At 35.9% G+C, this 23,571-nt stretch overlaps 3 protein-coding genes across 12 annotated transcripts; 2 read left to right on the plus strand and 1 right to left on the minus strand.

Moving 5' to 3' along the window:
* The first annotated feature begins 249 nt into the window (after nt 1-249).
* LOC149717471 (protein D2-like) lies at nt 250-2,908 on the plus strand. Of its 7 annotated transcripts, none has more exons than XM_089838951.1 (6): nt 271-403; nt 673-762; nt 1,381-1,483; nt 1,556-1,676; nt 1,753-1,890; nt 2,101-2,908. In XM_089838951.1, exons 2-6 carry the CDS (start codon nt 740-742, stop codon nt 2,316-2,318), a joined length of 603 nt encoding a protein of 200 aa, XP_089695077.1. In that variant the 5' UTR covers nt 271-403; nt 673-739; the 3' UTR covers nt 2,319-2,908. The 7 variants fall into 7 exon arrangements, with proteins under 7 accessions (XP_089695088.1, XP_089695077.1, XP_089695084.1 ...); XM_089838958.1 differs by having other exon boundaries at nt 278-403; nt 670-762; XM_089838942.1 differs by having other exon boundaries at nt 312-530; nt 670-762.
* A 625-nt stretch (nt 2,909-3,533) lies between these two features.
* NSD (Nuclear receptor binding SET domain protein) lies at nt 3,534-12,507 on the minus strand. 4 transcript variants are annotated; one of them, XM_089838884.1, is made up of 11 exons: nt 11,993-12,507; nt 11,640-11,709; nt 10,056-10,744; nt 7,055-9,526; nt 6,903-6,973; nt 6,641-6,824; nt 5,727-6,577; nt 5,395-5,664; nt 4,964-5,329; nt 4,703-4,901; nt 3,534-4,643 (listed from the first exon to the last, which is right to left on the minus strand). In XM_089838884.1, the coding sequence occupies exons 3-11, from the start codon at nt 10,582-10,584 to the stop codon at nt 4,381-4,383; spliced, it is 5,205 nt and encodes a 1,734-aa protein (XP_089695010.1). In that variant the 5' UTR covers nt 10,585-10,744; nt 11,640-11,709; nt 11,993-12,507; the 3' UTR covers nt 3,534-4,380. The 4 variants fall into 4 exon arrangements, with proteins under 4 accessions (XP_089695010.1, XP_089695011.1, XP_089695012.1 ...); XM_089838885.1 differs by having other exon boundaries at nt 11,640-11,753; XM_089838886.1 differs by lacking the exon at nt 11,640-11,709.
* A 147-nt stretch (nt 12,508-12,654) lies between these two features.
* On the plus strand, nt 12,655-23,443 carry BNIP3 (BCL2 interacting protein 3). The gene is made up of 5 exons (XM_089838923.1): nt 12,655-12,853; nt 15,372-15,573; nt 18,204-18,353; nt 18,739-18,897; nt 21,519-23,443. The coding sequence occupies exons 1-5, from the start codon at nt 12,811-12,813 to the stop codon at nt 21,571-21,573; spliced, it is 609 nt and encodes a 202-aa protein (XP_089695049.1). The 5' UTR covers nt 12,655-12,810; the 3' UTR covers nt 21,574-23,443.
* The last annotated feature ends 128 nt before the right edge of the window (nt 23,444-23,571 follow it).

Here is a 23,571-nt window from a genome sequence, read left to right on the forward strand (position 1 = left end):
TTCCACTCCATAAGTCCAGTTGTGTATACAACCCTAAGCCGAGAGAGATTTTTTTAGAAGAGAGAACGACCACAAGTCCTGGGACCAGTAGAAAAAAAAATAGGGGAAGGGTCACTGGTCCCGGGACCAGTTTCATATTTAAGACATCAGGGGTCACTGGTCCGGAGGAGGACTAGTTCAGAAATAAACCTTATTTCCAAGCCTGGACTCTGCGGCGGCTTTTCGGGGGGTTAAAGTGGTGGGGGATCGCAATTAATTAGGCGTCAAGGCGCCATAAAAATTCTTCAGTGTTTTCCCCTCTCGACCTATAAAATTTTTCCCACCAGACGCAACGCCTAACCTAACGGCACGAGGTATCGTGGTTGTTTTTTTTCCCGTAAATATACGCTGGCGAGTCAATAAAGTAATTATTTTTTTCTTAAATTGTTAATTAAACGTTTCAAGACGGCACTTCAAGTCGTTAGATCAATTCCTATACTTCTCCGTACCTTTTCTAGTTTAATAAATCCAAATTCGTTCGCGTCCATAAGGTAACTATTGCCATATAATATAAATAGGCGTAATTGAGAAAACGCGGCCTCTAGCTCGCTGACTTTCGCAATTGACCAACTGTCAATTATTATTATTATTTTTAATAACAATATTAAATTTTAATTACTTTTCTTAAAGCAGCTTGTAAATTATTGCCTGCTATAAGCGTGTGTCATACCTCAAAATTATCAGAATAAAATTTTGAAGAATGTCGGAAGAAATAACAACCATGTAGGTCAATTTATTATAAATATTCCTATCTCTTCAATCTCAACTCTTCACGTAGGCATTTTAATTTTTTTTTAACTTAATATTTAATACTTCAATAAAGTATAAATAAATTGTGATAATATTGCTATCATATCGAATTATTTTAAGAGATTTATAGCAATATCACATCATAGACAGATAACTATTTATCAAATAAATTGGCAATGACTATGCGTTAAATAGTTTTTCTATAATCAAATACTTAACCTTCAGCCGCGCGAAAATGTCTTAGCATTTTTTTTTTCTGAGAATGAAACGGTCCCTGAAGAAAAAACAAGTTATTATGTAACCAAATATAATTATAAATTCCTAGCATTTATAGCTTAGCTGCCAAAACTAATTAGTTTTTATATTCTAAAGTTTTATTTTAGTTGCCCCCCCCCCCGTTTAAAAATACGAAACGGAACGTAACACCTGTACAAATATATATAAATCACTAGTGCTATTATAGAATAGAAACACCCAAATTTATGTTAGGGCTTGTAGCATTTGCTCTTTGAATGCCTTTTAGACTTTGCAAATTATTTTAACAATGTTAACCTATTCAGTGTTAATTTTTGCTGTAATTATTTTTGGCAGAGACATTGGTTCTGCTGCAGGAGAAGGTGAAGTTGGCCAAAAAATGGAGCAACATGAAGTTGTGCCTGATGTAATTGATGTCGCGCCTTCAGACATCATTAAGGTTTGATTATTAAACTAATTATAGTACTTAATTAAGTCTCAACTCAACTTATCCCCCCCCCTCCCCTTTAAGGTCACTTATGATAAAGGTTCAGCTGATTTAGGAAACGAGCTTACACCAACTATAGTCAAAGACCAACCATCTGTTAGTTTTCCAGCGGACCCTGATTCCTATTACACTTTATGCATGACCGGTAATTTATTTAGTTTCTTTATCATTTTTCATAATGATACTGTGATATTTGATGAAATATGTTTCGTTTCTTTAAGATCCTGATGCGCCCAGTCGCCAAAACCCAAAGTATAGAGAATGGCATCATTGGTTAGTTGGAAACATTCCCGGGTCTGATATTGAAAAGGGTGATGTTTTATCGGAATATGTTGGAGCTGGCCCACCACAAGGAACTGGTAATTAATTAATAAGTTTTAAATGAAGATTTAAGGTGGAATTCATAAACGTCGGACGCAACGCAATTTAGTACAGGCAAAGGCAGGGCGTCGTGCGCTAACTTTCGCCTTTTGCGCACGACGCCCTGCCTTTGCCTGTACTAAATTGCGTTGCGTCCGACGTTTATGAATTCCACCTTTAATTCCCTGAACTTTGTTAAATAATTATAGGATTGCATCGTTATATCTTCTTGGCTTACAAACAACCTGAAAAACTGACATTTGATGAGAAAAGGTTAACTAATCGTTCGGGAGACAGAAGAGGAAACTTCAAAATCAGAGCTTTTGCCAAAAAATACAATCTAGGAAATCCAGTAGCTGGCAATTTGTTTCAAGCTCAATGGGATGATTACGTACCCAAACTTTACGAGCAGCTCAGTGGCAATTGAATATCTTCATAATCTCGCTCTCATTTTCATTTTTAAAAGAGAAAAAAGAACTATTGTTTCGATGTTTTCCTTACAATTAAAATAATCTACAGAATTTCCTAATATCTTCCTCACAAGTGTCACTTATTCCTCTCTTCTAGAAATAATATTTTTACACAACAAGGTCCAAAATAAACAAAAAACGTTTCAAGTTAATTAGGCTTTTTTTTTCTTCGTTAATTAATTTTTTTCTCTTTTGCCAAATGAACAAAGTTACGCTCTCTTAAGTAAAAAAAAAAGAATGCTACTGCCTACAAACATAGTTGTGAAGTCTCCTAATTAGTTTGAATATTACGAGCTTTATCATTGACGTCCATTTCATCAATTTTTGTTCAATTATATTAAACTCATAACGAATTATATCCTTGTTTGGAACTGTAACCTTTAAGCTCAAACAAATAATAAAATAAGTGAAAAACAATCCCCAAAATAACAAAAATGGAATTAATCATTGCAATATAGTAAAATGCGCAGTTTTGTAATTTGTAAAATATAAATTGAAGCCTGAGAAATAAAATTGCAAGCTAAGTTGCAGAATTTTTAAATTTGAATCTCTCCATTCTCTGATAACCATTTTTTCGGCTAAGCCTAATTACCGAATGAGTAAAATTCAGGTACCCGCCCCTATACCCGACAACATAAGTTTATCATGCCTCTAAATACACAAATATGGGTTACAACTGGGCTTCTTCCGCAGGCTACTGTGACGTCAGAACTCGTATAGCGCTAAGATCCGAAGAGAGAAAAATTTTGAAATTTCTGTCGCGGTGCAGCCACCAAGTGGTCGAGACGATTACTAAATGGGTCACGTAAAAAAAATCATCCAATGGGATAAAGGAGATTTTTACGTTTCGTATAGGCAGGCATTGGGGGGAACGAATTTTACTTGAGCAACCCCAAAATCCCTCTCTCTCGTGAGATAGAGGCGGTTTCAGTCCTGAAACATTCTAAAAGGGATAAAAGAAACGCTTGGCTAGGCAGTACAATTTTGTATTGAAGTTGAGGTGATAAATGATACGGAGAGAGTATAGGGTTTCATTAAAGGGAGCCAGACAAACACTATTGCCATATGAGTAGCAGCCATTTCTCTACTTAGAGGCATGATAAACTTATGTCATTACCAATACCAATACCAATACCAATACCAGACCCCTACTCAATATAATTCGCAACATGTAATTTTCAAGAAAAATACGATAGATTTATTGCAGTACGACATACGGGAGGGGCTACGGTTTGAAGAATGCATTGCTACCTAGAACATAGTTGAAATTTCGGAAGTTCCTAATAATAATAATAAGTATCTTCCCAAATTTTAACTAAAATTGATAGAAATGCAATTAATTCCATTACATTTCCAGTATAAACTAGTAATTTATCGTGATTATAGTGAAAAATACGCGTCTTAAAAATATTTTCTGATAAAAATCAACTTTCAGATATAGTTTACAAATTAACTGACGTATGAGACTAGTTCTTTCAACGTAAAAAAAAAAAATCCGGCAATAAGTACAGCAAAGCCCATACTTTTTTCATAAACTTAATCAAAATATTGGTTGATGAGATTTAACAACACATTTTTGACACTTGCCAATCAACAAACGATTAATGTTAATGACGGATCATTTGATATAAATACAACTCTGAAATAAGGTAAACAATCATAGTCATCATTGAAAGAATGGGCTCTTGCGTTGCGAAAACACCGCTGTTCCTTAAAAGTTATTAATTATTCATGAAAAAAAAAATACTTTCATTCAAATGTCAACGTAATGTGAAATTTCTAAATTTAGAAAACGTTAACATAATTCCATTTAAATTTAATTAAAATTAAATTTAATATTGTTTTGAGGGGCATAATAGTTGATTAAACTTTATTTGTTAGTAAAAAAAAAAGTCTGTAGAAAATTTTAACGCATATTTCATTAATTTTCGTTTGTAGTTTTGTTTTTAATGCGAAAATGGTAATTAAACATTTTTGCTTTATTGTTTCGATTCATCTTCGACTGTTTGGGGGCTTATATCACAAGGGGATTTTATCAGTTTCAGATTGAACCGTATTATTATTACTACTACTGACGTCAGCGTTAACCTCGTCAACTACCTCATTTTTTGGTAACTTCTCCGTTTCTTCTGTTTCGTGTTCGCTACAAATAACTTTCTCACCGGAAGTTATATTGTCCGGGGTCGCGTGAATGTTGCAATAAGAATTTGGACATTCAGTGCACAATACAACAGAGTTTTTACCACACGAATCACAATGATGCCAAGGGCATTCCCAACGTCCTGAAAGAGTCTCAATTTTGAAAAACTGTATCGTATTAAAAGATTAAAATAAAACATACCATGAGGTGGTTTATCTAATTTCAAACAAAAGAGGTGATAGGATTTTGTACAACCCTTCTTATCGCACATTAGAAGTTCGCCTCCTTCGCCACACCTGTAACATTCGTCTTCGTGTTTTCTAGTAGCGGGAATTTTCCTTTTCTTCTTTTTACCAATATTTTCCTTAAATTTCTTCTCAGCGCTAATTGCGGCTGGTGTCTAAAATGGAAATTAGTTTTGTTCTCGAAAACCGAAATGTACGTACTACAAGTCTTCATTACCTTAGGTCTAACTCCAATGAATCCGCTACAATTCGGAGCTCCGCATCCGCACTTTGTCTTTTCATCGCCTCGACATTCAAGATTATAGTTGAAGGTTAATTCGGCTCCTTTTTCAATGTCTTCAGCGGCAAAGAGGCCAACCCTGGTATCTCCGTTAACCATCCATTTTTGAGTTTCGCAATTTGGTTGGCACGAATGATTCATAAAACGTGATAAATTTCCTTTGGGTCCGGCATCAATTATCCTATCTTTATCAATAGTTAGGAAGTAGAAATTGGTATCATTCTCAGTGTGCATGTTTTTTAAACGTTTCTGACACTCTTCTTCGTCTATTAATTCTCCAACGTACTCTGATACAAACTGACCCTAAAATTAGGTGGCAGAGTGTTAGGTCTGACTCAAAATTTTACAGATGGTTTCATTTCTTATACCTTGGATATACTTGTAAGCGCGAAAAGACCCCAACCGCGGTCCTCAACCTTTTTAGGAATGGCCGGGGGATAATTTCTTTTAACAAAATCTTGATTTTGACATTTATCCCCAGCAGGACATACACTCGGATGACACTCCAAATGAAGTAACCTATTTAAACAATCTGTATCCCTAGCGCAAGGATTCGTCGCGTTGGAATCACACTCGCACCTTGTTAAATTGGCAATATCAGCTACGTGAATTTGAACTTTACCAACTGGTTTATTTGACTATAAATAAGAAGCGCGCTTATTATTAAGCGTCAATCGAAGCTGAGAGCTTAATAACTAACCTTAATATGTTTGTAAGACGGGGGTTTTGAACTACCATGGGTTACTTCTCGCGCCCTCTTAGTCTTTTGCCAATTTTTAAAAGCAACTATAGCTTCATCCACAGCTTTTTGAAAAACTCTAGCCAAATATCTATTCGAAGCGGTATCTCTACTACCTTTATCGCCTTCTTGAAACAAGAAAACTCGGCCCTTATGAACCCAAAAGTAGTCGTGAGAGCCAAAAAACCTAACTGGGAACTCGCCAACGCTGTGCTCCAGTTTTTGAATATTTAAAGGAACATTGTTTGGATGGCAAACTTCCGCTGGCCACCATCTATAGCAACCGAGTTTGACCCAAACTATATTGCCACTTGTCGGATGCTTCCTAAGTTTACAATCCTGACAATAGTAACTTCCATCGGGTGGAACTATCTCTAAGCATTCGGCGTGAAAGGCTCCTGGACAGCTTTCGCAACATATTAACTCCCCACCAGCGGAGCAGATGAAACACCAATTCACGTTGGAGTGGGAATGGTGCTTGTTGTTCTTCTTGGGGGTAAAGTGATGCGTGCAGAGAATGTGAGTTTGAGTTAGATGTATCGATCCAGCTGCCACGCAACTTTCGGCGGAATGAAAGGCGGTAGGACATCTTATACATCTGACCAATCGACCTTTATGACCGCGGGCCAATTTGGGATTGTCATTGTAACAAGAAAGGCAAACGTGAAGGGGACAGATAACTTTGTTTTCCATTACAGTAGACAATGGACTCTGACGTAAACACGCTATGTGATAGAATTTCCCGCAGTTTGTAATCGTGCATTTTCTAACTTCTCCTTCATTACTTTTACAAGTGAAACACGTGTGACAATCTACATTCCGCCAATTTAAAGTCATTAGACATTAAATACGAAGTACGTTGAAAGCAAACTTACTGTTCGCGCATTCATCACACTGAAAAGTTGCTATATTATCAGGTTTAGAGTTTAAACAGCCTATATGAAAATTTTGTTGGCAGGGACCTTTGCAAGTGACTACATCCCCTGATACCTCGCATATCTGGCATAACCTTTCGTGTCTATTTATTAATACAGCTCCTGTTTCCCCGTCTACAGATTCCTATTCAAATTCAATGTTATCTCCAATTACTTTCTACATATTCATAAACTATATAAGCATTGTTAGAACTGATCATACAATTTGCACCTCTTCTTCAGACTCAATTCCTTCCAAAGTTTTAGCCACTAATTTGGCCTTTTTACTTGAAACTAAACAAAAAAAAAATACAACCTTTGCTACTAGTTCATGTTACCAAATCCATATGGTGACACGAGCTTCATCCAACTTACCATTTTCTTTCGCATCATCTTTAGTACATTGATGTGACAGCTTCTCTTCATCAGTCATTTTCTCCCAGTTGCTGGCTATAACGGCTTTAGCTTCAGCATATGACAAGTTAGGATTTGATTCCATCACATTCAAAATGTTATTATGAAGGTACTTGTTGAATGAGACATCGACTATAACCTGAGAACCTTTCCTTTTGCGAGCATCAGTGTTGGGAGTTTTTAGGACAGTCTTTGGAATAGGACTTGCGGTATTATCTTTCTTAGAACATTCTTCAACTTTGGTTGAAACATCCGTTGTAGGTTCGTCTTTGCTTTTTCGAGGTCTTCCTCGTTTTCTTTGAGAAACGTCCACATTATTTTCAAGTTGGGCTTCAGTTTTTATGGATTGAGGAGGCTTTGATGAAGTTTTTGTCACAAGGTCGGTCTTGGACCCATCCACATTGTCATTGCCTTTCTTAGAAGAGGGCTTCTTGGATTTACTTTCTTCTTCATTTTTAAGCTCAGAACCGTTTACTGTCGATTTGGGTTTATTTTCTTCAACTGGTGCTTTGACGTCTTTGTCTTCTTTACTCTTTAACAACAGCCTAGCTTTGGGTTTAGAGTATGTCTTAATTTCGGGAAAAAACTTGGGCTTCTTTGGTGGTGGACTTTCATTAAGAGCGCCAGTCTCAACATCAGTAGGAAATTTTTCTCCGTTAAGTCGCTCGTCATTCTTTCTTGTCTTATTGTCGACTTCGTCCATCCGGCTTTTAACATAGCGCCTAGTTCCAATTCGACCGGTTTTATTCCTGTCATTAGAGGAACTGTCCGATCCTTTGTTCGCAGTTGCTGAGATCTTCTTCAAACCAACAGATTCTATAATTTCGTTACAATTCTGTTGTCTTTCCTCTTCATCTAAGTTTTTGGAAGAAGGTAATAAGGCGGAGTTTTCTGAAGATTTGTTTAAGTTTATCCCGGTTTTACTTTCATCCATTTTCTTATCAACCTTGGGTTTGGGTTCTGTAGAATTTCTCGTTTTTCTTTCATCCGTTTTCGTCACAATCTTTTCTTCAGTTGACTTTCCCAAAGGGAAATTTTGTTTGGGTTTTTCAGTAAAAACTCTTTTCAGACTCTTTGCCGCGAGAAATGAACTACCATTTTCCGAGTCTTCCTTCTTTATCACCACCTTCAACTGCTTGGTTATCTGCCGGGATGGGTCATCAATGTCCATGTTGGCCTTCTTGATAATCTTGTCGTACTTTTCATGGTTCATGACGACTTTAACATCTTTCTTCGGATTTTCTTTATAATTATTCTTCTTAGGTTCTGTCTCAGAATCCCCAGTTGTGCTATTGACCATTTTATCAGGCGCATCCTTAGCCGGGGTATTTTTCTCAATAGATTTTGCTTTTGATTTTATTTCATCGGCAGCTTTATTTTTCTTAGAGGCGGCTTCCGTTTCTTTGGGATTAGGTTTTGTCTTAACATCTCGAGCGTGTTCATCCAATCCTGGTTTATCTTCTTCCAGACCAGAGTCACTAAAGGAGTCGTCAGAGTCACTTTCAACAATGAATACTGTAACTTTTCTGGGTGATACACCATTTTTTGTGGTTGGGACCAACTTTTTAGAGTAGTCACTGGGTGATACTTCCTTGACTTCATTTGATGATTTAGCATTATCTTTATCTTTCTTGCTATTTTCGGGGCTAACCAAAGGTTTAACATTTGAAATATCTCCAATGAAACGACCTCTAGTTTTACTAGCTGGTCCTGGCATTTGATTTCTCTCCTTCGCTAAGGGTTCATCGGATTCCTTCTTTTTCTTTGGCGGTGGAGTCAATTTAGATTTACAAAGGTTTCCTTTCCTCTTCTTGTACATTTCTTTCTCATTATCGGTAAACTCATTCCATTTAATTAGTAAAAGATCTTTGGCTTCTTCATCCGTTAAGCCACCAGTTATCATGTCCTCTAGATGTTCGCTTAAGTAGTTTTCAAAGTAGGTTTTCATTTTGTATTTTGATAAAGAAGACATTGAATCATCCAAATTCAGGCTCTTTTTTGCACCATCTTCGGGAGAAGGTTCAACTCGTGTTAAGGCTGCTTCATTAACATTAATGGGTGACTTCCGGTCATGGTTTTGCTTGGTTGGTGTGCTTTTTTCGGAAGAAGAAGAAGCTGATTTTGGAGGATTGGCTTGAGCAAAAATTGGTAATAGTTTCTGTAGCCTCTCTTCCGGACTAAACTGAATATATTTTTCAGCTTCTACTACAGCTTCCTTCCAAGTTGTTAATCTTGACGGGTGAATTCTGAATATGGAGATAACCACTTCTTTCTGATCTTCCGGGCTTTTATCCACTAAATCTTTAATAAATTCATTAAAGCGTTCTTTGCCATCAAATAACAATATGTTTTTTGCTAGAGTCCATCCTCGCTGAGCGACTTTCCCAAAATAATAAACGTGGTAAATAACACCACTGTCTTTAGAACCTTTTTCTAGTAAAAACAAAAGATTAATTTCAGCTATAAGAAGACATTCTATTCAAGTGATTAACTTCAAGATCAGACCCCAATAAATAGAGCCAATGCAAGAAGTTATGTCTAGTATCTCAGAGAGAAGATATAAATTCGCCAGATTTCCAGCTTTATCTCCAGTCCAAACGTAGGTCCGGAGTCAATCCCCGTCTCTAAATTACAACCAGCATCTCATTGGTTCTTGAAAACTCACGTCAGCGCGACGACGCGAGTGACGAAAATTACAGTCATATTTTCCCACTGAGGAGAGGGGAAATAGCCCGGCGCCTCCTTTTACGCCCCCCTTGTATTTTGAAAGGGGGACTGGGACTATGGCGCGCGAATACAAAGGCATCTTATACCTTCTCTCTGAGATACTGATATAACTTCTTGGCCAATGGTGATAGATAGATTTCAAATTTAAATTAGGGCTAACAACTATTCTTTAAATGGCTCTATTTTTTTGAGATATTACTGAACCATCAAGGGAAAAAAAAAAAATAAGTCATACTAGATCTGGATTTAACGTAAGTTTTCTTGATGGGATCTTCAGAAATGATGCAAGGCCACCAAGGATGTCCCGGTATCCTTGCCCAAATCATATCCCCAATTTTTAACTCTTGAGTTACTGCAATTGCATTCATAACTTTGTCTACTTTAGATTTAGGAAAAGAGTGAATTTTCTTCGGAGGATTTAAGGTTTTAGGACTCTCCTCTTTAGTAGGAGTGCTTTCTTGAGAGCCACCAGACTTTGTCGGTTTGGGTTTCACTATTGGTTCCATATGAATATCCGGACCTAATGAGCGATTTTTTCTAACTCTTCCGTATCTGCTTTGTCGTTTTTCTTCAGAAATATCCGTCAATTCAGGCAAATTAGCTTGGCATTCTATTTCAGGCGCATTTTCAGATACTGATTCTAATTCTTCCGGTTCTATTATTTCCTCTTTTATCAAAACGGGAGGTTGTTCATCTTTTCTAGGTCTCCCTCTCTTTTTCACGTTATTTTCATGACTATCCGAGTCCAAGTTTTCCGTAGGCATAGTGATACTTTTTAATTATAAGTTCAAATTGCCCTAATCACTTCGTACATTGATTTTTAGGCTTAGCCTCAACAAATTTGCAGAGAACGTTTTTTTTTAAATATTCAATATGTTGATAACATTAACAACAATAGTTTCCACATCGAAATTTTTGATTTAACTGTAAAGCAATCACATAAAATTCATTGTTTTATGTGAAAATTATTTATAAATGTACAAAGCACACACAAAAAACAACAACAAATCAGTAAACATGTTTTTAAATCAAAATATTCTAAAATTAGAAATTAAGACTAAAAAATTCAAATTGGGCGATTTTGATTTTGAACATCATGTCCTATATTTTTCACCTTGTGTATTTTTTTTCTTTTTTGTTAAGCATATTACTTTGGCTAAGGCCTAATAAACCACAAAAACGAGAATCTGTCAAAACTAATTCGAAATGTTTGACACAATTGACTTAATTGTATATGAATTTAATCTATTTTTAAATTAAAATCATAATAATGGTAAATTAATACCAGAATTAATTTCATTTCTCATTTTGTACCATCATACCATGCTTGAAAAAAAATCATGGTTAGATTGCAGAAGATATACAAATACAAGTTGGTAAAGGTACTAATTTTTGTGATAATTGTATAATCAATGAATTTTTTTAAGGTAGTAATTATTTGTCAATAAATAGGTCAACTTAATCTTACCGAATAGGATAATTAATAATAAATAAACATTTAAATACGCTGAAATCTCTTAGTGAGTGAGCACATGAGTGTTTATGGGCCCCTAGTGGCGAATTGTTGAAACGTTTTTCATATCAAATTCAAAAATTTTCTTTTCCATGATGAGAATAATAAAATTTATGAGGACTAAAAGGCAATAAATTTTAATTGATATTGCTAGATGATATACCCATTTTATTACTTAAATATATATGCTTAAATTTGATTGTTTCCCCACCTTTCTTGTAAAAGAAATTACAATTTTAATTTAATAGGCATAATTGTTCAAGAATTTTACATTATGAAGGTTGGCATGCAAATATTTGGCCTTACTGTGATTTGGTTGTTCGTGTCATCTTGCTTGTCTGGCCATAAATTGGCACCAAAAATGTTGGAAATTTGCCTATAAATGTACATTGTACATTTGTCAAAAAATGACACTTAATCCTACCAAAATCAATTTGTGAAATTAGCCAGTAAATTGGCAAATATTTTAATGACATTGCATGCCACGCAAACAACATTCAAATCTGGTAATCTGAACCCTAACCATGCCGCATCCGCATCTAGTACCACCTTAGTGGTTCCTTTGGATTGGGAATGCAGCATGAATGGTTCACTGCCTGCCACACCACACAATGCAAAAAAATTTAATAAATGCTAAGCCAAGAAGAAATTATTTATACCATTTTTTCGTCCACAAATGAGTTTCAATTGACAACACACTGTACTTCACATCATAATTAACGGGATAGTAATTAACAATTAAATCAGCTTCATAATTATTACAAACAAATAAAACCGTTGTACCGACTTCCCGCCTAAAAGTTTCTTTAGAAATGAGGCCACCTTTAGGGAAAAAATTGTGTTTACCGAATTTAAAGCAACGCGCTTGTACCTCTATAAATAAGGAACTATAATAGACGAATTTTGTCTCCCTGCCTTTGATAACATTACTTTCAGAACTTGAACAAAACATTGAGGTGGAAAGGAAGGTTCAGAAGTAGTGCCATCTATTTGTTTGAAACATCTTAGCACTAGATGGCTATGTATTCGCTATTTTATTCAAATCAATTTTCACCAATAGTTTTCTTTCATATCTCTATTTTCTTTTGTCTAAAGTCAGCTTTTAAGACCTGAACTATCATAAAGAAGGCTATCTCATCTAAAACAGGCATTTCCAAGAAAATATTGCTTAAATTTCTATTATGAAACGCATAAAAACAAACGGGCAAGGCTTAATGAAAGGCTTCGTGTCCACATACGCGTCGGAAACAAACGCCTGATACAGTTTCATCCAATCGCGTGGCGACTTTGGCTGAGTGACGTAACGTGTTTACATCACGTGATCTCCGACGCGCAAATTGTACGAGGAATGTACACAAACTAAACGGAAAGTGTCGCGAAACCAGGGTCCAGGGATCTCATTTACTTATAAAAGAGACTTTGCGCGCTAAAGTGCGTCAATCTGGATATACTTAGCGAATATTACAGACATTTAAAAATGACTTCAACGCCAAAGAACAATTTAGAAGAGTCCCTAAATGGTAAGCCTAAACAATTTTCCATTGCGAATTTTGCGCGCCAATGTTATGGGAGACAACGATTTTTTCGCGCTCAGCTGCTTTTGGCTACAACATATAGCACTACTGCTATGTAGCGTCAGCATCTGTCAAAATCAACTCTCTCCCGTGTTTGTTTCTTTATGCGTACTATTGTCACGTCGCGAATCCCTTTTCATCCAATATAAACCTAACACATTTTTTTAGTAATAAACAAATGTTCCATAATTTAATCGACGTTAATTATTACGTCATCAAAAACGATTTATACATTATGGATCTGAAAACCTTTTATAGAGTCTATACGCCCCCCTTACACGTAAGAGAATATTCGATCAGGTTTAACGTCTATTCCATCATTCAAAATATTAATCTAGTTAAATTATAAAGTCTGACGTAGGTTTTTGAAAATTTAGACCATCGTAGATTTAATAAATTCTCCTTACGAATGTAACAACCGAGCTGTCATTTTAAAATACTTTATTACTAAGCCTATTTTAATTCTTTCTGTTGTTGGATTTAAATAGTAATCATTTCCTAACCATTTTGTTTCACGCGGTTAATCCAATTAAAAACGTGTAAGTAACGTGAAACCCACCGGAAGCACTATAGCGTGTACATAACCCTATGAAGAGAGTAAAATACTCGAGATAACAGGCGAAATTATATAAGATAGCGCAACTACAATATTGTTATAGTTTATAATTTATCTAGCATCTGCTGTTCCAAATTTTTCACAGTACAGTCGTTTGGAAACACTTATAAAAATTAACTTTAAGACTAAGTGCTGTTATACACAGAAGTCTAACGCGCGGGAAATTATAAAGGCCTACGTGATATTGTACATGTAGAATATTTTAGATTGTTGACCTTGTGCTTTTGAGTTGGCTGCTTGATTTTTGGAGGTCTACGTGTTATAAACACCGTAGTTTTTGGCAAAAGAATATTTTCCTTCGATGCTAAGGTATATTAATTTTATTTCTTGGCGAATAAATGCGCTTATGAAATCACGTGATCGCGATCCATTGAATCATCATAGATAGCGTAAAGTTTTTAAGGAAGAAATAAAAATAAAATTGTATTCAAAATATATTGAAGTATTTTATCTCTAGGTAATCTAGGATTTCAAAATTTTTCCAGTTTTCGAAATGTTTTCTTTCTAGTTACAAGTGGAGGTTTACGCAATAACATTTTAACATCTACTTACGTAGTGTAATAATATTAACACAATTATAAATGAACTGTTTCGAAAGGAACGAACTTTTATATAGAGTTAGTTCAGGTTGAAAGGTCAGCATTTAGGAAGCTTGGGACCTTCCTTTTCTCTCTCAACATTTTATTCCTACGTTGAAAAACCCTAAATTTGTAGTTTGTACTGTTGCCCAAACCTAAATATTTTGCCATGCTAGGTAGGTAATTCAGCTAAACTGTATCGTAACGTAAGGTTTACTCAGAATTAATTTCCAATGTAAGACAAAGTAACAAGATGCCTTTGATAATAATGAATTTCCCGCCCGAAACAAGTTAACGCGCGCCCAATTTTTGGCAGCAGTATTTGATAGTGCAATTCCGTTAAAAAAATCCTTCAAGGATTTCTAACCCTCGTGTTTTAATTACGAAAGCCAAAAAAGTGTTTACCAACCCCCGGTAGTGTTTTCTGAAACTTTTCTAAATTTAGATTTCATCCTAAGCGAGTTATCTAAGTTACTTCCCATGTTTGGGAAACTTTAGACAAAAGAGATTAGGAAGGAGGTAACAAACCAACTGGCCTATTATTGATTCGAAAGATGGGGTTAGAGTGCCATTGTTATTAACTTAGAGTTAGAAAAAATGCAAGCTCCGTAAAAATGCGAGGGGCTAATCACTGTCCGATTCACTGTACACCTATTACGGATTACGTGTAATAATTTTTACACTGTCAAGGGCAGGGCTTTCAAAGATTACCCGTAATCACTTTAGCACAGTCAAAAGGTACCGAGAAAAAGGTACAGTCGCGATTACACTGAGTAAAAGTGTTCCTACGCTATGAAAATAGAAAAATCAGGGGACTGCTTAATCTAGAATCTCTAGAGATTGAGAAAACATTTTTGGATAACCTATGCAGGACTAGAGAAGTGAATGAATAAGTTATTGGAGTGTCTTTCGGTGTTATCATAAGTTTGTAAGATATGTTCCATAAGTATGACACTTCCTATACTTTGTAATGCTAGAGACTTACAGCTCGAGCTAGTTCGAGAACGACTACACTCGGTTAAATTACAGTCCATCTTCCTATTTAGGCTGTATCTAAGCCTTTGACAGCGCCTCACGCACCAGGCGTCACTTTACCTCGAATCTATGACCTACCTCATTCACTTCATGACAAGCTCCAGTTTGTAACCAGTGACAAACTTATGAAACATAACTTATGGTGTTATTAGTGGCTTGGTTTTCTTGTCATTGTCAATGATATCACTTCATTCTGAAGCCATAACTCTTTTTTTCTTGTCACGTCTCTCCTTAGAATGGGTGGAAGTTGGACCTGGTTCATGGAGCGGAGAGGGTACGCACGCCCGAAGTACTCCCGTTCATTTTCTGGGCGGTGGTGGTTCCAACACATCCTCGATTTTAAGTAGCGGAAACATGGAAAAACTTTTATGGGAAGCTCAAAGGGAAAGCAGCCATTCCTCACGCATTGGAAGTAGAATTTCATCTAGAAAAGGAAGGTAAATATCAGCTGTCAGACCGTATGTTTATCCAAGACGCAAACACAGTTCTTTAATGTATTTTTGTATGAGTCCATTGCGAATTGAAAATGTTCAAATGATATTATTTTGACCCAAGGGTGGGGGTGGGGACAAGTTATGATTGGAGTGTTTTAGGGATGACCCCTTAAGTTTAATTGAGAAACTGAAATATAGTTTGACCAAGAAGCGATATCTAGTTTACTAGGGAGAAGGTATAAATTCGCCACATTTCCAGCTTTATCTCCAGTCCAAACGTAGACGTGTCCGGAGTTAATCCCCGCCTCTAAATTACAACCAGCATCTCATTGGTTCTTGAAAACTCACGTCAGCGCAACGCGAATGACGAAAATTACAGTCATATTTTGCGACTGAGGAGAGGCGAAATAGCCCGGGGCCTCCTTTTACGTCCCCCCTTGTATTTTGAAAGGGGGACTGGGACTATGGCGCGCGAATACTTAGGCATCTTAAACCTTCTCCCTAGTAAACTAGATATCCCTTCTTGGTTTGACCTTATCTTTAAGCACTCTTGAAAGTCTAGTGTTAAAAGCTAACGGGTTTAAGAATTTTAAGTATTATTTGTAAAAGGTGTCGCGGGTTTTGTGTATCAGATGTTCATATACCTGAAGTAAAACTATGATAGTAATTCACAGTTAGATAAGAACACGACAGTCCAATGCTCACCTAATGTAAGGCAAACTGGTTGGTATATATCGGGAAATTAAAGTTTATATAAAGCATTGAACTTATTGCTTTCGTATATATGTCAAATGTCAAAAATAGGTAGTTTAATAAATATTGAACAAAATAGACCTATTGCCCATACAATTTCTTTTTAAAGATGTGGGTCAGGACGCTCTTAAGTTTTAAAACTGGTTTTAAACATCTCTCAAATGCCCACACACTAACCCAGGAAAGCTGTTATCGAAATAGACCTACATTATAATACAACAGAGAAAGTCCCGTGCCTCCTTCTCAACATCTCTCTTTTTTCAATTCGAGACAGAACCAAAACTAAACGCGGGGAAGCGTGTTATTTGAATAAAACTGGTTTTTAAATGTACGCTAACCTTGACTTTAAGTAGATTCTTAGGGTGGCAACTGAAGGGAGGCCTTTCTCAACATAAAATAAAATTCTTTCAAAATGGGGAATTTTATTATGGCATTTTCCTTTCCCGCCAAAATGTGTAGTAAACACTACAGGGATGGGGGCGGTCGAAGAAGAATTAGGCTTAACAACTGACGTTTTGTTATGTTGGAAAACTATTGTTCAGTGTGTCATTTAGTTTATTTAAAGCCTGTCCTGTACTGATACGCAAACACACACACCAATGGGCTGTCACAAAAATTCTAGCTTCTTTAGTATTCCTTCAACGCAACCTACCTCAATATTTTTCAAGGTTAAAAAATTAATTTCTTTTTGGCGGGAAACGAACGGAAATTCCGCGCCAAAATATATTCCATTTAAAATTGACTGGGGGTAGAAAGAAGAAAATGGGATTTCATGCCAGATTTATTTATCTGTGAAAACTGGTGACATTTGCATATAATGTTGCCTTGAAAAGTTTTTGAATTTCTTTTTATTGTAAAGAGGATTTTAACCTCAACGTGCGTAGATGTCATTTAGGCCTAGTACAACCTATAATTTGAATTTTTAGCACGGCGGATAAAAGAGAGAGAGAGAGAGATGAAAAAAACCTGTTTAAAATTTGATACTCAAATGACATAAAAACAAAAACTGCTTTTAACGTGTGTCTCCATCGGCAGTGTCGTCGTTCTAGCGTAACATCCCCCTATCAAATTCTATCTTCTTTCTGTTCAACTAATTTGAGCCAATAGAACGAAAGGCTAGGTGTAGGAAATACCATTGCCCCAATTCCTCTCTCCTTATCTTTCCTTGCATTGGCTTTGAGTCAGTTGATGGAATGTAATAAATAATTTTATAGCGGCGAGTAACACGAGCTAAGCTACCCGGCGTTGCCTGGGTGTTTAAGGCAGACACTAAACACTGAAATATCTGCGTGATGTTCTTCTTCTTTTAGAATATAACCCTCTTTATCAAATTTAATAAAATGATGCCATGCTTAGAGGTAATTCATAAAGATAAAATGTTAGGGGTCAAGAATATGACGTTTCGCCTCCGTCCCCAACGCAACCTTGAGCGCAACTTAACCATACTACTTCCAATGAACCTTCCCTCTAGTGTTACCATAAGTTTATAAGATATGTTCCATAAGTATGACACTACCTATATTCTTCGTAATGCTAGAGACTTACTGAGAGCTAGTTCAAGCGAGAATTGAACTACTACACTCGGTTTAACAGTCCATCTTCCTATTTTGTCTGTACTAAGCCTTTGACAGCGCCTCACCAGGCGTCGCATTACCTCGAATCTATGACCTACCTCATTCACTCCATGACAAGCTCCAGTTTGTAACCAGTGACAAACTTATGGAACATATCTTATGAACTTATGGTGTTACCTTACTGTTATCAACCAAGCAGCTTGCCAGTTAAAATTTCGGAAATTACCGAATTGCGACAGTGTTTATCATCAAAACAAACAAACCACTGAAATATATATAAAGGACTTGTTTATGTTTGTGTTGCAGCCCGAAAAGTCCGCCAAACAGCCCAGCCAGCGAGTGCAACGAATTTCCATTTCTTAAAGGAAAGGGTCACCTAAATGCGGAGATTGATCGACAGGTGGGCACGGAATGGATATGGGATTGGAGTAGCAGACCCGACCAAGGACCTCCTAAGTAATTATATTTCTTTTTTCGCAAACCCTTTCGAACCCTTTCTAGCGTGTCGTGTCGTCTATTTAGCCGCCAAGAACGCAATTTTTCTTGTCAACTATTTATTGACCACCCACGCGCTTATTTCGGTTACACGAAGCAGAAGGGAGAACCAAAGTTTGCACGCTTTAGAGAATGAATTAGTCTAACCAAGAAATAAAATGAAAAGGCCTATAAATTAGTCCTGTTTTTATAGTTATATGAGTTCACCCCACTAGAGTTTTTTTTTTTCTTTTTTGTGCCAAAGAGCTATCAAATAATGAATGCTAAAGAAAATTTGTACCAATTAAACAAATATGGCTACCCATTTGACAATTAAGTGACCCTCTATGTTTGATATCTTTAAAAGGGACTGGAAATTCCACCATCCCATGACTTTGGGAAAAGCCAGTGGCCGATTGAGTTTGAGGAACTCCAAAATTGTTAAAAGGGGTCTCTTTTCAACGGAAGTTCTATCAGTTCTGGTCCTTACCAATATCATCTCTTTATTAGTCGGAGCCGGGCTTGGGTAAGTCTATGATAAAGTTTAATTTATTACTATTTTTCGTTAATTAACCTTTACCCTACCAATAAAATGTTTAAGAACCCCATTAAACTATAATAAACAACTTCATTATCTATGAAGTTTAACCCCGGGAAAGGAGGTTTATGTTCATTCTTTATAATATAATTAATTTCCCTTTAATATTGAATTAATACACACTTACGAAACTCAACCTGGAATGACTCAGAGCTTAGAATAAAATAATAAAGAGTTGCGTCAGTTCCTGCCTTTGACTACATAAGGAAGTAAGGGTATAAGACAATGAGTGCCACTACTCCATAATCTGAGTAAGCGTGTCGATTTGTTGTTTTACACCTATAGGTATAACCTGTACCCTGTTAAAAGATTAAACAATACGGGTAGGGTATCGATTTTTAAAAGTAGGCATATAGCTACCGGAAAAAGAACAACATTTACCTTCGCGGTTAACTGATTCTCAGAACATGAGGGCATAGAGAAATAAAATCATGGATACGTTCTTCGAAATGTTTTAAAACAATTCAATGGAAATTGCCAATAACCCTTGTTGGGGTTATGTCACGCGCTATGACAGGCTAGATAAGTTCTCTTACATCATGGTACTCTCTGTTTAGACCTAAACTAAACTTACGATTCTCAGAAGTGGAGTGAGAGATCAACTCAAACCATGACTTGTCCGAAAATGTGTTAGACAGTTTCACTGGAAGTGTATTACACAGGGTTATACCAAATATCTAGTTTATTAGGGAGAAGCTATAAGATGCCTAAGTATTCGCGCGCCATAGTCCCAGCCCCCCTTTGAAAAAGCAAGGGGGGACGTAAAAGGAGGCCGGGCTATTTAGCCTCTCCTCAGTCGGAAATACGTAATTTTCGTCATTCGCGTCGAGCTGACGTGAGTTTTCAAGAACCAATGAGATGCTGGTTGTAATTTCGAGGCGGGGATTAACTCCGGACCTACGTTTGGACTGGAGATAAAGCTAGAAATGTGGCGAATTTATACCTTCTCCCTAATAAACTAGATATCACTTCTTGATAATGGCTTGTCCGAAAATGTGTTAAGACAGTTTCACTAGAAGTGTATTATACAGGGTGTTACATAAAGGGTGGTTGAATTGCACTAACAAATAACTGACTGGCAACACGTGTCTGCACACTGTGCTAAAGCTTCGTTTATGTTCTCATTTAACAAATAACAAGGCTTTCCGGAAAGTAACAGGTCTTTACAAAATCCCTCTTGTATAATGGTTCAGAGCTTAGATGCTTAAAATTGGGGATGATACCTTTCTCCGAATTCAGGCTGACTTGTTTTTATGACTCAAATCTGTGCCGGGGAGAATCCTTAGCGTAACTAGTCATTGGCGTCATGGGAGATAGATCAAGGCTAGGGATGTCCAAAGGATCATTAGTGTCAGTTTCTACGACACACCCTTCCATAACTAAACCTTTCTATTCGCTTCTCTTCTCATACGGCGTTGTTACGGGTTGTTATAGCTCTTTTAGACAGTTTCCGTTTTGGGCCATAAAGTGGTTTCCAGGGAAATCTAATACCCTTTTACATGGCCATACTTTTATGTTGCCGGATAATAAATAGATTGGTTCTTAAAGGGATAGTAGTAGAAGGTTTTGATTGGTGTGAAAATTAAACCCAGTAACGCGTCTATTATAGGGAGCTAACAGTTCTGACCCTGAAACGTCACACCCTTCTATCTCTTACTGGAGTTTTATCCTCCCTAACGGTTGGAAACAGTATTCTACGCGCAAAAATGCCAACCAGAGTGGGGCTGCGTGACGTCAGACTAGCTCTTCCCCCTAGCCAGTTGTTAGCTCCCTATATACCTTATCGACGTAAAAAAGGGGGTAGGCAACACTCAATATCGGGACGTACAAGGGGGTGTACATTGACGACTTAGCGCACTCTCATGATACAAAGAGACTACAGTGCAGGCACCAAAAAGCGAGATGGCCGTGTAGGTTTTCTTCAGGAGGCTGGAAAAGATCATTTTACTGCAATTTTATATCAGAAATTTATATGCTACTAGCTCTTTAAAAAGCTACTGTGGATACACGCAACATGAAACAACAAAAGTTCTTCGAACGAAGTTTAAGTTAGAAATATAGCGCGGCTACTACTTGTTTTCGTTTAAGTTGAAAAATATTTACATCGCACGCTTTTGAAAAGTGAATATTAAAAGAGTGAAATTTATGGCCCCTTTTATCCCAAAATATTTATGGTAGATCAAACCCTACCTCCAATAACAGTACTTAGAAAAGTATGCAAAGGAAAAATATGCGATGTGAGTTCAGAAACTCACTCCCATTGGACAAGGTAAAGACTTTTAAATTATGAGCAAAGCGTTTTATTGCTCGAGAAAAATGTGTTAACAATAAATGCAAGTGGTGTCCAGCTGCACCTGCATTTAATGAGACCAATTGCCTTTTCAGAACCTTGCCCAAAATGTTTTCAAGTTTAAAATATTTTTCTACTTTTCCTTTATATTTTTGGGGTTTTCTTTCCTTTTTTACGTTAAGGGGGTCAGCTTTAAATGATGCCTTGTAAATTATATTCCCAAATTTTGATCTAAAACCTAACTTTTTTATGATTTCAGCGTTCTGTTGGGTAAACGTTTCAATAATGTCATAACAACAATTCCATTGGACTAAAAACATCCAATCACATGATACATGGTTTTCCCAACTATTAAAACAAAAAACACTTTTGAAAAACATGAATAAGCATTTTTTTGCAAACACCCCCTAACTATATTTCTCAATATAACGTAGCCTAACTATATTGTAATAAAACTGGTTATGAAAATGTTCCGAAAAAACAGTCAACAAACTATACACAAAAACAAAAATCATGAACGTTCCTTTTTTAAGGTGTTTAAGTTCAAATATCACCAAAACTTCTATGGTTTTCGCCCCCCCCCCCTGATGTATATATTGATAATAGAGAAACGTTTGACAATTACACCCCCACACCTAACTCTTTTGAATACGTAATTAATGTAAAATCAACACGTTTAAAGGTTTCAAGTTTTTTTTTCCTTTTTTACCTTGAAATAATTGTAGTATCTAGAATCATTTATACCCCAATTGATTAATGATAATCGTAATTAAAATTTGAGGTTTTTGTACCTAAACGTAAATGAGCCAAAACGTATTTTGAAAATGAAATGATGAGAAATTTAATGAATGAATTGTATGAAATATTTAAGGTTTTTTAAGATTAATGTTAATTTTATCGCAATTTACTCTGATATTCGTCGTAGTTAAGTTTAAGGAAGGTAATTTGAAATGCTGAAATAAAGTTTTACATACCTTAAAATGTTAAGCCTAATTCCAACTTCTTTAGGTGTTTATTTGCTAAGCCTAACTTGAATAAACACAAGAGGGTATTGAATTTAGGGTTAGAGGTCACTCCTTAAGTCTAATTCCATCTACTTTGGGTGTTTATTTGCTAAGCCTAACTTGAATAAACACACGAAGATTTTGAATTTAGGGTTAGAGGTCACTCGTTAAGCCTAATTCCATCCATCTACTTTAGGTATTTATTTGCTAAGCCTAACTTGAATAAACAGAAGAGGATATTCAATTTAGGGTTAGAGGTCACCCGTTAGGCCTAATTCCATCTTCTTTAGGTATTTATTTACTAAAGCCTAACTTGAATAAATATTGGCTTTAGGGTTAGAGGTCACGTCACTCTAACCATTTATTTACAGCGTTTCACCTTGCCTTGAACGCTAAGACTAATAAATGAGTAACTTTCTAAATATAATTATATACAACACTGATTTCCATTTCCTCACTTTTACTAAGCCTTTTTTTTTAACCCACCAATAATTCAAAGTTGATGCTTTTTTGTTGTTATTTATAGATAAAGATAAAACCTTCAAAATTTTCCCTCATAAATCATGTTGCTTTTAGCGCAATAAAACCTTTGGAAGATCAGATATTTAAAAAAATATTCCCCAGTAAACTATCTTAAGTTTGTTTTTGAGTAAAATGAATTTCAAGGTTGAATAAACAAAAATAAATAATTTTCGTACTACGAACGACGTGTTAGGCTTAAGTTTATAATGACAATGAGTGACATGATACCCAGATGGACGAAGTATGACGAAAAGAAAATATTTACTTATGGTATAAAGGGAATTTAGTATCTCCTAAAATTATCTTTAAATTTTTTTTTAAACCTATACTATTGTGATATCGCCTTAATACTTCTATAAAAGTGTACATATAAATATAACAATTTTCTTTATTTTGGAAACCCAAAATCAGAAATCTTAACTAGTATATTTAACTAGCTTTAAATTAATTAACTTCATGATAATTAAGTCTTTCTTTAAAAAAAAATAAAATCTTTTCAGTGATTTTTACTTTTAATTCTTAATTGTCTTTAGTACTTTTATATAATCATTGTTATAGTAGACATTTTTTGTATAAAGGAGTAGAAGAGAAGACGCATTTTGTAAAATGTTAATGAGAGATACGCGCGAAATTAAAATCCAATTGAAATTGTATCGTACATTCTTGAATTATTTGCGTTTAAATTCTAACTTAATGACTTGGAAAACATTTAATTAAGACACATGGACAGACATGTGACGTGAAAGGGTTTAAAGAATGTGGAAAAAGTTTGGGACGTCAGAACTT

Source organism: Phalangium opilio, unplaced genomic scaffold (genome assembly GCF_054372755.1).
Source record: "Phalangium opilio isolate 3A_F unplaced genomic scaffold, DU_Popi_V2 ptg000003l_1, whole genome shotgun sequence".
NCBI classification, from domain to species: domain Eukaryota; kingdom Metazoa; phylum Arthropoda; class Arachnida; order Opiliones; family Phalangiidae; genus Phalangium; species Phalangium opilio.